At 59.8% G+C, this 15,137-nt stretch overlaps 1 protein-coding gene across 7 annotated transcripts in view; it reads right to left on the bottom strand.

Moving 5' to 3' along the window:
* SHISAL1 (shisa like 1) overlaps nt 1–15,137 on the bottom strand; it is a gene marked incomplete at its 3' end in the record, with an annotated part of 127,287 nt that overhangs the window by 48,606 nt on the left and 63,544 nt on the right. Inside the window, exon 1 of one of the 7 annotated variants that reach the window (XM_082750424.1) lies at nt 3,813–5,135. The exons of 3 other annotated variants lie outside the window; for them this stretch is intronic. In XM_082750424.1, coding sequence (XP_082606550.1) covers nt 3,813–3,897 — 85 coding nt within the window. In that variant the 5' untranslated portion in view covers nt 3,898–5,135. Of the gene's footprint in view, nt 1–2,643; nt 2,792–3,812; nt 5,136–15,137 lie in introns of those variants that run through there. 3 more of the 7 variants (XM_082750419.1, XM_082750421.1, XM_082750427.1) reach the window with 3 other exon arrangements.

The following is a 15,137-nucleotide window of genomic DNA, read 5'->3' as shown; positions in this document are numbered from 1 at the left end:
GCCAAACTCAGTGCAGGGCAGGGCGGGGGGGCGTTCAGACCCAAGCAAGAGGGACACAGACCGGCCACCACCGTGGGCCTATGGTCTGGAGTCACGAAGCTACTGATTCCATGACGATTTAGTCACGAAGCCGGGACGCTCTTCTTCCCACTGCTAGCAGTAGTACGAGCACTGGGAATTAGTAATGGAACGGGGGTGGGGCCCCTCTGCGGGCAGCAGGTGCCCAGGAGACAGGTGTTGGCACGGATGGGAGGCGGCAGCGAACAGCTGTTGGGGACCCTCCCCGGGCCCTGGCGCTTCCCTCAGGAGCTCGCCGGCTGCTCACCACCCCTGAGGCTGCTTTCTGTCCTCCCCAGGATGCAGGTGGGTGGGGAGTGGGGGGCAGAGCCGGGATTCAAAGTTCCCAGACCCCCCCAACCCCCCATGAGTGGCGCAGACCGAACCCAGAGTTCTCGAACTTTGGTTTTTAGGACAACACCCACTTCAAGGTTATAAAATCTCACTCCGAAATGTGAAGTCTGGGAATAAACACGGGAGATGCCTGTGAGAGCCAAGATCAAAGTGGGTCCTCCCGACCCTGCAGGAGGCGAGGGAGGGAGCCGGGAGGGAGGCAAGAGGGGTGTGTTCCCTCCCCGCGCCGGCCAGGAGCCAGCAGCGCAGGCGCGGAGGACAGACATGGGCCAGAGACCACACGTGCACAGCCCCCCCGCACCAGCCCCCTCACCCACGCTTCCCACCGAACCTCGCGCTGCCCCCGGTTTCCCTATGGTTCCCACCTCCATGCCCACCTACGAGCCCAGGAGGCAGCCCGGCGCCCTCTGGCTTCCTCCACTTCCGCTCCCTTGCATCTGTCAAGCCCCATGAGGTCCCCCCCCACCACCATGGCTGCTGTATCCCCAACCCATCCTCACCTCAAAGTCAGCTGGCTTTCAAATTGTAAGCCCCATCGCCCCAGGGTCCTGGCTCCTCCCTGTCCTGGGGGGCCCCCTACAGCCACACAGGCCGTCTCCATCCCTGCGCTGTGCCCCAGCCCGCTGTCCATTCCCTGTACCTGGCAGTTCCAGACCATTCCCCCAGGCCCTGGGGCCCCCAAGAGGCCTCCCCTGACCCCTGCCGCTGTGCTCACGGCCTGTCCCCCTTGCCTTCCAACGCAGATGGCGGTTCCAGTTACGCACTCAGCGCGGTGGCTCTGGGCACATCCGTCTCTTCAACTGGACTGTAGGACGGAGGAGGGCTGGGACCCAGGACCGGTGACATAACTGCACGGCCCAGCACAAAATGCAAAACTGCAGGCGTTTGTTTAAAAATGATTAGGCATTTCTAGACAGCGACGGCAGAGCATCAAGCCAAGCTTGGGGCTCTCCTGAGCGCCGGGCTCTGTGTGACTTCGCGGGTCACATGCCCGAGAAGCTGGCCCTGCGGAGACCGCATGGTGGCTGCTTGTCACCGTAAGCAGAATGGGGGCTGGCACGCAGTGGGCACTTTTTAAACACTTGACGCGTTGGTGAATGACTACAGGCATCATGAGCTCCGTTTTTCAGATAAATAAACCATAACTTAGAGCAACTAAGTGGTTTGCCTCGACCCGCAGGGTGTCAGGGCCGTGACCGGAACTCAGGTCTGTCTGACCACAAACAGGTTCACGGTGGGTTGGGGGAATGACAGCACCGAGCCCAGGATCCGCGCTCTGCCACTCGTTAGCTGGGAATTCCAGGCAACTTACTCCCCTGAGCTCAGGTTCCTCATCTGCAAGACGGAAACCGCGCCCCCACCTTGCTGGGGTACAGAGACAGAAAGGACCAGAAGCGCTAGCAGAGCCCCCAGCACACAGACCAAGGACTCCACAAATGGTTGCTATCTGGTGTTGCCCACGCTGTTTCCAAAGCCAATGGTTTAGGTACCGGAGAGTTTCCTGGGTGCCCATTAGCAAATGACAGTGTGTTTGAACACTGTGCCTACAGGTGACTTCCTCTTCCTGCTGTGCCTCTTATCTGCCCTGCCTTGCTTTGCATACAGTAGGTGCTGAATGGATGTTTGCTGCCCAGAGAGTAGAAACTCCATCCACACTCACTGGCCTGGTTGCCAGGTCGGCCTTCCTGCAAGGAGCAAGCTTTCAGAGGAAGCGGGTAGACCTAGGCAGAGACCTTCGTGCGACATGCTCACTCCTCCCACAGAGACCAGGCTGGACTCCTGCTGTCCCTGACAGTGACTGTGGGCCTCAACCTCACTGTGGAGCCACTGGCCATCACTGAGAAGCCCCAAACCCCAGCTCTGCGGCCAGGAAACCCAGGTGGGACAGCGCAGAGTCTTCGATCTATGCTCCCTGCCCCCGCCGACCTCCGGTCACCCATATTAGGCAGCCCCCGCTCCATGGCGCCCCTGCACGGCCAAAGGGATCTCTGCAAACTGTAGTGTGGGGTGTGGGACAGAGTCCTAACGGGGACAGAGGGCAGGTTACCACTAACAGAAACCACTGCTGCCCCTCCCCGCTTCGAGAACACACTGCAGTCTCTCCTTATAGAGCTCCCTCCCCTCTCTGACCCCCTCCACCCAACCAGCTGGGCTTGGGGTTCAAGTTCTAACCTCGGCTTGCTTCCCCGATCCCCTTCCTTGACCTCCGCCCTGGGCCCGTTCTGCACATACCGAGTCCTTCCTGTATGTCCCGTTCTCGAACACTGGAGGTGGGCACTGCTGCTCTCCCTACGTCTCAGGAGAGGACACCAGGCCCAGGGAAGGGGGCGTGGCCAATCCCCGGAGGTTCTGCCTTCCCCCTTGGGGCCACGCTGTGCCATAGACCAAGTGGCTCCCTCGAATCCACCTCGGTTTCCTCCCTAGGGAAGGGGAGGGCTCAGCTGAAGCCATCGAGGGACACTCCGCGACACATCGCTCTGCCTCTGTCTGTTCCCCTGAATTATTTGGCGGCACCATGGAGATAAAACAACCCTTGGAAATCCCAGCGGTATTTTTTTTTCCCCCCACTGGAGCAACACAAAAATATCCCATGAAGAATGAATCACTGAAAGTGTCAGGGCAGGAAGAGGAAAGGCAGGCCCACAGAACGCCTGCGGGAGGGCGGCCTCGATTTGTTTCCCGACGCCCAGGCCTCCAGTCCCGCCTCCCTTGGGGTGGGGAGCCCTGGGCCCGGGAACCCTCCTCCTTGGGGAGAACAGAAGCCAGAGCCATGCCTCAGTTTCCCATCTGCAAATGGGGATCTCACACCCACCTTGAAGGGGTGCTGGGAGGGACCAAGGAGGCACGTGTGAATGTATTCATTCGTTCCCTACAAGGGGTCAGCTGGGCACTGGGCTGGGGACAGCAGATGGCACAGCAGGCAGAACTGACCCGTCCCAATCCTCACGAAGCCAATCAAATGCTTACACAGGGGCCAGCGCTGATCCTGTGGTGGGACCCTACATCTGTCCACTAGGTCGTTTGTCTGGCCAGCTAGGTGTGCCCACAGGCCACCTGGGGAGCTGGGTGGGGAGGGGGCATGTTGAAAGGATTTAGAGGTGGGCCCTAAAAGACACCGGCTCCCTCACCCTCCCCTCTATCCCTGGAATCCTGCCTGCCCTGAGCTGGGCCAGACATAAACCCCCTTCCTCATCCTCTGAAGAACCCGGCGTTCCAACCTGAAGTCCCCAACTTCAGACTGACCTGCGTTTTCCTTATCCAGCCACGGCCCAGGGGGACAGGGACCCTCAGGGTGACCGTGCAGTCAAGGGGAAAAGGGGACTGTGGGTCCCAGAGGAAGGGCCGACCCAGTCTGGTAGAGTATTTATTTAATCCTTGGGATTAGGAGAGGGGGAGATTACCTGTGATATACAAGTAAGGAAATAGGCACTTTCTCATCTCCTCGACTCCACGAGCTTCCTCACTCATCCAGGACCACCAGCTCATCGATGGCAGAGCTGGGACATGAGGACCCGAGGGTCTCTCAGTGGCTTCTTGGGTCGGAGGAGGGGTGTTCAAGGAGCAAGAATTATAAACGGGAGGAGAACGTGAGGGCTGCTTCAGTGTGATAAACACACACGGGCTAGGGGCCCGGCTTGGCTTCAGCTCTGTGACCCTGGACGAGCCCTTGCACCTCTCTGAGTCTGGGCCACCTCGATGTTTTTAAGCTGCAATTCAAAGCGAACCTCCCGTGTGTCCGATCCCGAGAACCCATCGCGTAGAAACATGTAGCTCTAGCATTACGTTACTCTTTGTGATTACCTGATGTTGCAGTTCCTGTATTTGCCTTTGCAAGGGCTGGTTCACAGCACAGACTGGCTGGCCTAGCAGGGGTACAACCCCTCCACAAGTTCCGGGGGGCCCAGGAGAAGCTCACTTCACTACATCCTCTTAGGCACCGTGGGTGTCCCACCACTGCATGGTAAGTGCCTCCAACACCCCTCCCGGGCTCAGGGGTTTGGGCCCCCAGGCACCGGGTGTGAGAATGTTCCCAGTAGCACGGTTTAGAAGAGCCAAACCCTGGAGACGACCCAGATGGAAAGATGGGAAAATGCACTGTGGTATGTCCAAACACTAGAGCACTTCCCGGCTGCCAAGGGAAACGCAGCCACACCAAACATCTCGGGGCATTTTAGCCACACAGGAACCAGGGAGAGATTCAGGTCCCCAGATCAAACACAACATGGTCCGCTTGCTGAGACTAGAAGGAGCAGGAGAAACACGCGCTCTTGTAGGAGGCGTATGGCCATGACCTGGGCACGGAGGGGAGCCAACATGATGCCTGGGTCCTGCGGGGCGGAGGTGAGGGGGGGCACTCGGGGCCGATGTTCTAGCCCTCGCGTTGGGGGGTGTGCTCCAGAAGCTCTATCATGTTATTAATAGACAAACCGGTAAGTAAGGCGGCTTTGACAGGAACCGTGGCAGGAGAACATCAGGAGAGGGACTAACCTCATTCCCTCACTGGGAGTCCAGGCGGTAATATACAAAATGCTTCAAAATATGGACAAAAATAAAGATAACTCCCCGTCCCCCTTCGACTGTTAAAAGTCCCAGTCCCCAGACTCTGGGGGGCTGAGCAGGGGCCTGGTGTGGAGTCTCAGGGAGCCGGCTTGGCCGAGTTCTCTGGAGACGCTGCCTGTGCTCAGCTATGCCTCCTGGCCCCCTGGCCCCGTGCTGGGATAGCCCCGCTCTAGTAAGGGTCTGTCTCCGCGTGGATCCCTGGCCTCGCGGTGACCACTTCATCCCTTCGAGGGCTTCCTGGTCATCAGCTCTCCGGGCCGTAGGCTTCCGCGCCTATAAACAAGGGACATGAACCGTCCTCCCGCGTAGCCCTGCCGTGTGCCTGACCAGGTGGACCCACATGACCTAACCCAGGCCCAGAAGCCCAGGGCTGCCTCCCGCCTGCCCGGGGCAGGTCACCTGCCTCCGGAAGGTGCGGTTTCTTCCTCTGCGTGTCGTGGGTGCCTCGCCTCTCCCCTCTCTGGGTTTTGGGAAGATTAGGGAGCAAGCTGATCATTCACAGTGATGCCAAGGAACCCGGAGATGGGAGGACAGGCGGTCACTGCCGAGGAGGGAAAATGATGCCAAACGGATGTTGGTAACTGAACACACCGCCAACCACCAGCCACCATGCAGATGTTGGCGGAGGACAAACCGAAAAGCCCCCACTGGGTGCCAGGTACGCGCGGCTGTGCCCTCGATACCCTGACCTTGCATGATCACGCTTCCTAACCCGTGGAGGCTGACGGCGCTCTGTGCCCGGCTCAGGTGTTGCTGTTACTAATGGTAAAGCCCCAGTGTAGAACCCAGATTCGAAACAGACCAAGCTAAGTAACCGGGGTGTGTGCACCCTGGGGAGAGGCACCTGCGTCAAGGGCACAGTATGCGGTAGCAAAGAGCCAGTGCTTATCAGTTCAGGACCTTGGAGAATCAAGGGACCTCTCTGACCCTCAGTTTCTTCTTCTAATGGGGATGGAGTTCAGGGTAGGACAAGATGTGTACAGACCATTGGAGAGGTAGTTGGCTGGAGTGTGGCCCTGCACTTGGGAGCTGACTAGAAATGCAGGATCTCAGAATCTGCATCTTCATCCCAGCTTTTCCCAATAGATGCTCGAGTATGAGAACCACTGGGCTAGTCAGAGGTCAGGAGACATTTTCTAGAAAGGGCCAGATATACATGTCATTGGCTTTTGAGCCACTGGGCCTTGTGGGAACAACTTAACTCTGCCATCGTAGCAAGAAAGCGGCAACATGTGATACTAAGCACATGGGTGAAGCTGTGTTCTGGAAGAACTTTATTAACAGAAAAAGGGCACCCCAGCTTGCGAACCCCTGCATTAGAGCCTTGATACCCACAGTGCAGTCCACAGACAGCATCCAGGGCATCTCCTCGGAGCTGGCTGGAGGCACGGGCTCTCGGGCTGCCCCCCTCCGAATCCCGAGGATTCAGGGACTGCGCCTACTAACCAGTCCTGGAGCCTGCTAACTGGTCCCAGCACCTGCGAACAGGTCCCACCATCTGCTAACCAGTGCCTGCTAACCAGTCCCAGACCCTGCTAACCAGTCCCAGACCCTGCTAACCAGTGCCTGCTAACCAGTCCTGGACCCTGCTAGGAGCCCGAAGTGGGGCTCAATCCCAGGACTCCAGGATCATGACCTGAGCCGAAGGCAGACACTTAATGACTGAGCCACACAGGTGCCCCCCAAATAGTAATTCTTCAATCACTTCTGTTTCTCTTTCTCTCCCTCATGCATGTGCATACACAGAGAATAGTGATATTCCTGTACTGCTAACCAGTCCCGGACCCTGCTAACCAGTGCCTGCTAATCAGTACCTGCTAACGAGTCCCACCATCTGCTAACCAGTGCCAACACCGGCTAACCAACACCTGCGGACGGGTCCCGGCGCCTGCCCGTTTGAGAAGCCCCAGCTGCGGCACACACCAGGGAGCGGGCAGCAGGACCCTGCCGGTTCCCTCGGGGTCTGATGCACAGGGGCTGGGAGGGGGCCGCGGGGGTAGGGGCTGCCAAGCGAAGGTTTAACAAACCGTGGCACCAACGCGGCTAATTGGCAGCAGCTGCTGCTGCAACCAGAGACTTGTCAGCTGTGATTAAGCGAAGTTGCCTTTAGGCCAACCAACTTCAAAATTATGCAAATAGGGCCATAAAGGAGACCACAGGGTTGGTGTGTAGGAGCTGGCTCCCCCACCCCCCACCCCCGGACCTAGCACTCTTAACCCCCTTCTGCTGGCCTGGGGGGGTGGGGCACGTCCACCTGGAGAACCCCTGGACCCGCTCCACTTCTGGGGGTTAACGAGCCTCCCGCCCACACTCCCCATAATTGGCACGAAAGCTGCTGAGCGGGAGGCGAGCCAGAGGCTGCCAAAAGCCAAGCCAGGCCCCGCCGCCCCTCTCAAAAGCATCTGCCGCCCCCGGGTAGCTGGCCCGGTTCCCTATCCCACTCCGAACCCCAACGAGCCAGGCCTGGCCTCCCTGGGACCCTCCACACCCAAGAGGGCTCCCTGGCGGCAATGGCCAGGCAGCCAGGGGGCACAGGACACTTTCAAAGGTGGCAGGAAGTGGCTCCCGGCCATCTTCCCCGAGGGCTGACGAGCCCTCACTCAGCCCTGAGGCCCAGACTTGAACAGACAGCAGCCCTCCTCCGGCTCTCCCCCACTCCTGGGGCCGCTGGTACCCCAACCTAATCTCCCCAGCCGACCCCAGCCCTGTGGTCCCCACCCTGGGCTTTGCTGCCTCCTCCACAGGCTCTCATGACGGATCTCCCGAGAAAAACGGGGAGGGGTCGGCCACGAGATTGGTGTGCGAAGTGGCGGGCACAGGGGTTCCGAGACAGAGGGAAGACCCCCGCGTCACACACACTCCCCACGTCCCCATCCCGTCAAGAGAACGGCAGTATGACATGGTCGTGGGAGATCTGGAGGGAAGCCAGCTCTCGGGCCTGAGGTCCCCATGGGCAGCCGCTGGCAGGCGTCTGGGGAGGAGCTGGGCTCTGGAACGGCAGGGAGCTGCTCTGAGCCCCTGGTGCTTTTCTCAGGCCTCCTTCCCAGCCCAGTCGCACCAGCCAGCACTTCCTCCCCGAACCGGAGAGCCGTTCTCTTCGCGCTCGGGAAACCAAGGAATCGCTAGGAAGCCTGTCTGCCTGCGTCCGCGGAGCGGAGCCCTCCGACCATCCCCCAGGTGGGCTCTGAGAGGGAGCGGGGAGCCAGGGCAGGGCACAGGCCCCTGCTGGAGGGGGAATCAGACCTACACGCCCGCCCGCCGGGAGCCCATCCCGGTCCACCCTGGTGACCGGGCAGAGCCTGGCCCTGGGAGGGCGAGCCTTCCTCACGCGGGCTCCGTGGGCTGGAGAAGCCGTCCCGGGGCCCACCACAGCAGGCTTCCTGCTTTTCAAAACGGAACATGGCTCAGGACGGGGAGAAAACTGCTCCATTTTTAGAGCATCGGTTGACGTCCAGGTGAATGTCGGAGGTCTAATTAGTGTACTGTTACGGGAGAATGTGGGTCCCCAGATTTCTGGGGAATGGAGAGGTAACATCAAAAAGCATTTATGAAAGAGCTCGGTCAGCAAGAAAGCCGGTCAGAACTGGGGTGCGGAGGGCGGGAGTTCACCAGGAGGTGGGCTCCGGGCCGAGCCTGGCAGAGGGGGCCGCAGAGAGGACAGGGGCGCAGGCTGGCCCGGGGGAGGGGCCACGGTGGTCCTGGGGCCCCAGACACGTGACCCAGCGGGTCTGGGCCTCCCTCTTGCCTACAAAGTGGGGTGCTGACCCAACCTCACGGGGGGACCTGCGGGATGACATGAGGTGCGTACGGGAGTCCAGGACCGAGCCGGGAGGTCAGCGGGTGGTCAGGAAACAGGGCTTCCCTTCTTGGCCTCTCCTTCGCTGGGTTCAGGGTTTGCTTCCGGCTGCTCCGCATTCTTTAAAGTGAGCTGCACGTGACCTGAGACGCGGTCCAGGGGAGATCGATAGCTCAGATGTGGACACGGAGGAACAGAGGACCAGAGAGGTTGTCTTTCTGCGGGGATGGGGGTGTTACATAGGTCCTATGAAGCCGACCTGGGACCAGCACCCAGATTTCCAGATTCTCGGCACGGGGCTCCCTCCTCAGTGCCACACTGGCCCCAGCTGGCACAGTCCACACATCCCCGGTATGGCTCGGCGGGGGGGCACTGAGACATTTAGGGGTGCACAGGGCTCTCCACACTGTGGCATGCCCCTCCTCCCCGCCACTGCCGTCAGCCGGGCTGCGGGGCAGGGGGCACAGACCTTGGACCACAGCCTACAGGCTCCAGGCTCTAGAGGAAGAACCCCCACAAAAGTTAGCCTGTAGAGAAGACCTGGCCTTCTGTACAGTGGAAACAGGAGAAAGAGACTGTTTCTTGAGCACCGACTATGTGTCCGGCCCCAGGATGGGCATCTGACAAATACTGTCTCCTTTAACTCTCAAAAAAGGGGGCTGCTGCTGCCCGTGTGCAGATAAAAAAAGTAACGGGGCCAAGGTCACAGAGCAGCTGCACTCCGGGCACTTGACCCCAAGCTGACCCCGTTTCCAAGTCAAGGTCCGTTCTGGGCCTCCAGCTCTTGGCCTTGGGCAATCGGGGAGGAAGTGGGGGGGGGGGGCTGCTATTCTCCCGAAATGAAACCACCGAGAATTTCCCCCTCTCCCGAGGCCTGGGGGCAAGCAGGAGAGAGACCATTTTTGGAATAAGCCGGTCCCATTTCCCACCACGCTGGAGGCCTGGCCCTCCGCCCACACGCAGGGCTTCCCAGCAGACCTGGGCCCTGATGGAACTCCTCCAACCACGGCCCCCGGGGGCCCATCCTCCTGGGGGACAGTCTTTCGGGGAAGCTGGGGAGGAGGACTCCGCACTCCTACCCCTCCCCTCTACACGAGTCTGGCCTCACACTGAACAGGCTTATTTTAAAACAATCAGCATTTGGCTCAAGCTGTGAAAACGAAGCCTACATTTGGTCGTGTCAGGAAGAGAGGGACAGGCCATGCCTGGGAGAGAAGAGGTCGTTGGTGCCAGTTCCCCCCGAGTATCTCAGACCTAGCTCCCAGCCTCACGGACAGAGAGGGGGATCGGGGACATCCCGGTACGGGAGTGACAGATCTAGTTCTAATGGCATCACCGCCGCTAACCGACATGGGACCGTGAGCAGGTCGCTTCATTCGAAACCTCGGTTTTCTTCTTGCTTGCCTTCTTCCCCTCTGTCATTCAGCCGGGAAACGTTCACTGAGCCCCTGCTGGGTGCACTCCTGACTCACAGCCCTGAGGACGCAGGAGTGAACAAGACAGACACCTGCCCTCGCCATGTAGAGACTCCGGTCTGGAGCTGGGAGTGGCGCGCTCCATCCCTCTCCAGCTGGTGTCTGCCCAGGAGGCATCTAGCTCAGGAGGCCCTTCTTGGCTGAGCCCGTGCCGGAGGCCCCTGCGACTGTTGGCTCCCAGTGGAGGCTGGATCTATGTCTGATGTCCCTTGGAGACCCTGGGTGCCCAGCCCTGCCCTGGGCACAGAGGTGGGGAATAGGAGAGCGGGAGGCCGGAGCAGCGATGGAGGGGCAGCACGGAGCTAAGAGGCCCTGGCCAGGGCCTTGGACAGTCCACAAATAAACTGCTCATCCCTCTTCCCAACTGAGAGAGAGAGAAAATAGCTTTCACACTATATTTTCTGATTTTTTTCCCACTTCACTGCTTCTAAATCGATCCAGAACAGACTGTCCAATTGTTTGAATTTCAGGAGGAAAGTCTCCTAATCTTTCCCTCGCCCTGCCCAGAATTCTGCCAGGCCCTTGTCCTCTCCCGGACGTGCCCACCTGCTGGCCTGTGGCCCTGTAGGAAGACGGACGGGGGCCGGAGTCCCAGGGGTGATCATGTCTGGACGCACCAGAAATATCCTGTCCCTGGAAGAGAAGGCTTTGCTTCCCCAGGTAGGACTGAACTCGGGGGTGCGAGCGGTGCTCTGCAGGCAGCGGGACCCCCAGGGAGCCTGGCACCTGGGTGGAGCCAAAGGCTGCCACATGCCTTCAGGTTTCCTCTCCCTTCAGGAAAGTACGCTGGGTGCTTCACGCGAGCAACCGGGAAGGGCTGTCACCATCCCCGCTGCTCCGGGCGGCGGAACAAACACTCCTTAACTTGCCAGCATCCTTGGAGGTCAGGCCACTGCCGAATGCCAGAGCCTCACCTGCCCGGCCTCCAGCAACACCACGGGACAGCCTTGGCCAAGTGCTGAACGTGCACCGACTCCTTTCCCTGGGCTCCGCGTGTCTTGTTCCTTTTCCGGTGATGTCCCTCCGCCCCTGGCTCATTGACCCCCTCATCTCATACTCTACCTCCTGGGATGCCACCTCCCCTGGGAAGGCCTCCATGCTGCTCCAACCCCTTTCTCCAGGCCGAATTGCTCCTCTGACTTCCATCATCACCCACACTTGCTCAGTCCCTTACATGGGACCCAGACCCGTAGGATCCAGACGTCCTGCAGACCACAAGCCCCGAGGGTAACTTCTGGAGTGAGTAAGCACGTCACAGGGACCCAAGCGGATGGCTTACACGCTCCTGACCCCCGGCCCCTTCGGAGGAGGCAACAGGTGGCAGCGGAATCCAAGGGTCAAATATTAAAGACCTCGCTGCCCTTGACTTCCGGGCCCATATGAGGCCGGGACAGCTCCAGAGCAACCCTACCCCCGCCCCATTCCTTCCCCAGGGTCTCGCTACGCTGCGTCCCCCTCCCCAGAGAGAGGGAGCTCCACGATGGTGACAGACCAGGGGAAGCGTGAGAAGGGCTTGCTTCTGGAGCATTCTGCCTGCCTCTCAGGTACAGAGGACCCCGGGGGTCCTCCCGGGGACCCCAGTTTACAGAGGATACGGAGACAGAGAGGAGGTGGCTCGGCAAGGCCACACACCAGTGAGGGGCGGGCGCAGGGCTCTGGTGCCCCCGTGCCAATGCCTCTCTGGGCCACGAAGCGTATCCAGCCTCCCACCGTGGAAAGAGTTGAAGCTGCTAGATCCAAATCCTTAGCCGCCGTGTGGTCACAGGGAGGTCACGACATGGGAGCAGTGGTCACCTGTCCTTGTGCACGGCATGGCTTCAGGATTCATGCTTACCAAGTGCCTGGGATGGGGGCTCTGTGGTGACTCAGGGGTCTCCCTGGCAGGTTGGGGCGCCCATGGGCCTGGGAGCCGGTGCTCCCGTGCCGGGGGCCGGCAGGCCGAATTCCGCCCTGGCTTGGCAGTGACCTCGTTTCTTGCCCCTCCCCTGACCCCGCGCTTTGGGCCCCTCTGGCAGAAATCAGATGGCTCGCAGGCCGCTGTTCCGTAGTCTGTGCGGGCAACGCGCCACCCCTGCTCCAAAGCCTCCCGTGCAACCTGTCCCCCACCGTATGGAGCCCAAACACCTCCCCCGACTTCCAGCGCAGCTTCACAGATTACAAACTACGCTCAGACACCTTATCTGTGCGCGTCACCATCCCCCAAAGGCAGGGACGCCTGGCCGGTACCATGGAGGAGGGAACGGAGGTTTGGAGCAGCCCTGGGACTTCCCCATGTGAAAGGGGGGGGGAAGCCACAGCATGAACCAGCTCTGTCCAGCTCACAACCACACTGGCAGGGACACCGGTGGCCTGGGCCCCCGGACTCGGGTCACCAGGCCCGGTCCCGTGGAACGGGGACAACAGACGTCCGCACAGGGAGAGAGACGGCTACGCAGCCCATCCGACCTCATCGCTCACGGACCTCAGAAGGAATCCCTCCCTCGCTGCCCCGGTCCTGGCCTTGTGACGTTCCCTGACAGCTGTCCATCCGTCTGTCCTTCCTTCTCCCGTCCATCGCCTCACTCGCTCATTCACCCGTCTGCCCATCCGTCCGCCCACCTGCCCATCTGCCCAGGCACCCTGGGCCAGGCTCCAGCCACAGAGCTAAAGCAGGAATGAAGTGGCGTCCACCCTTCGAGCACAGAGAGAAGCCCACTGCCTCCGGGCCTCCTGGGTGTTTCTGTTAGTAACCGGAGCCCTGGCGGTAAGGACCGTAACGTGTACTGAGCATTGAGCTGCACATCAGGCTCTGCACCAGCATGGTCCTTGGATTGACACATTTAATTCTTCAAAGAACCTTGTGAGGTGGGTGCTATCCCCATTTTTAGATGAGGACACTGAGACTCAGAGAGGTCATGTAACTCGCCCACGGTCACACAGCTAGCAAGGATGGAGACCGGGGTGTGAGCCGGGACGGTCCCTCCAGAGTTCTGGGATAATAAAATCACGGCTATCGTTGTGACAGACCCAGGGGCCTGGAATATTATGATTCTTACCCGTAGCCCTCAAAACTGCCCTTGTAACGTGTTAGTGTCATTACCAACGTTACCAGCCTTATCTTGCAAACGGGCACACTGAGGCTCGGAGCAAGCCGAACGGCCCGCCCTGGAGCTGGGGTGGGAACCCAGGAGGGCGCATGCTGGGCAGGCTCCCCCTGGTCTCAGGGCCCCCTTGACTCTTCCTCATTCAGTCGACAACCATGCCACAGAGGCTCAGGGACGATCGGTGCGGCTCCTGCCTGGCTGCTGCAGGAAGGGCTGAGGCGGTGTGAGCCGCGCGCCACAGTGACACACCAGCCGTCGTAATAACGTGAGACGACAGACCACGCGGTCGTCAACGCACACTCTGGGCTCACTAATCTTCTCCGCAAACCTAATCTGGCTCTCACAATAACCCCTTCCGCAGATGAGGAAACAGAGGCCCAGAGGCTACATAAACCACCCAGGGTCGCAGAGTTTGGAACAAACAGAGGGACCACTTGTCCCTGCAGGAGCCCCGGGCACGGGCTCTCTAGCCATCTGTGCCTCTGGGCCAGGAGCCTCCCTCTGGCTCTGTCCGTTACCCTGACGATGGGCCTCAGCTCAGAGGCTCGGTTCATTCCCCAAAGGCCTCAGGGCCCCGGGGATCAGATTCCAGGCAGTCACACCCAGAGGATGCCACACTGCCCACCTGCTTCCTGAAACACGGAAACGGCAGAGGCCTCGCAAACCAGCCCACGGCGAGGGCATGCTGGACTCGCGCAGAGAGGTCGGGCCTCTGGGGCTCAGTGGTGTGGCCAGGCTTCCTGCAAACGAGCACAGAGGCTCCCTGCCCCATTTCCTGGATGTAGAGACTAAGGCTCAGTGCTAGCAGGCCTAGCACGGACACCCCAGGCCCCACGTCCTGGAGCCCAGCCTGGCAGGAGCCAAGGAGGCTGAGAGAGCTCCGAGGGAAGAAGAAAGGGGGCTTTCTAGACTTTGGTATTAGTGTCTGTGGTTCCATGCTTTAATTTTTAGAATTTCCATTTTTAGTGTCTTATGCTTGTTCCCCCATCCCAAGGAGCCCACAGGATCCAGAGCCCTGTCTGGCCATGACCCCAGCGCCCGCTTCCTCTCTCTGGGCTCTGTTCTCCTTAGCAAAAGGGATACTCACAGGTTGACCCTGAGGTTTCCCGAGGACGCTGGAAGGTAACGCATATGGAGGAACTTGGTAACAAGAAAAACTGCCAGCACGAAAATCACAAGATGCCACCGGGAGCCCAAGCCTCTGCCAGACTGCTTCAAGATTTTCTCAAGCTACTCCTCTTCCCGAAGTGCCCTGTGCCCTCTTCTGGGCGGGGCACCCTCCGACTCAGCCTTTACCCACCCAAGCCAAAAGTCACCTCCTCCAGGGAGCCCTCCCTGCCCCCTCAGGCAGGGTGGGACCTTGCAGATGCCTGTTTTATTCTCTTCTGCCCCCAACAGACACAGGGCAAAACCCACCAGGTCCTATCTTCGTCGTCTCCGGTCTCCGGCTGGCACCGTGTCCTGGCACAGGGTAGGTGTGCCGGAAACGTGGAATGAATGCAAGCTAAATGCATTGGCCGTTCGTCTAGAAATCCAGCTGTGCATGGGAGAAAAGCAGCCCAAAGTGAAAGCAAATCACCATCCTTTCCGTCACCAGCTCGGGGAGCTGCGGAGGGAATTCTCGCACTGGATTATGGAAGAAACTTGTCTTTATTTTTAATTTGTGCCAATATCTAAGAAAGCAGCACTTTATTCTGAGCCTATCAAGTGCCGAAGAGCTTTGAATCTGGTGCAGGAGGCAAACTTCCCCGGCCCAATTTCCCCATGCAAATCTCTCGGCGACGGCCGAGCCATCTCCGCCCTCCGCCGGGC

The sequence above is a fragment of the Mustela nivalis genome (genome assembly GCF_964662115.1).
Source record: "Mustela nivalis genome assembly, contig: HAP1_SCAFFOLD_1088, whole genome shotgun sequence".
NCBI lineage: Eukaryota > Metazoa > Chordata > Mammalia > Carnivora > Mustelidae > Mustela > Mustela nivalis.
This window is presented reverse-complemented; position numbering and strand designations above follow the sequence as displayed.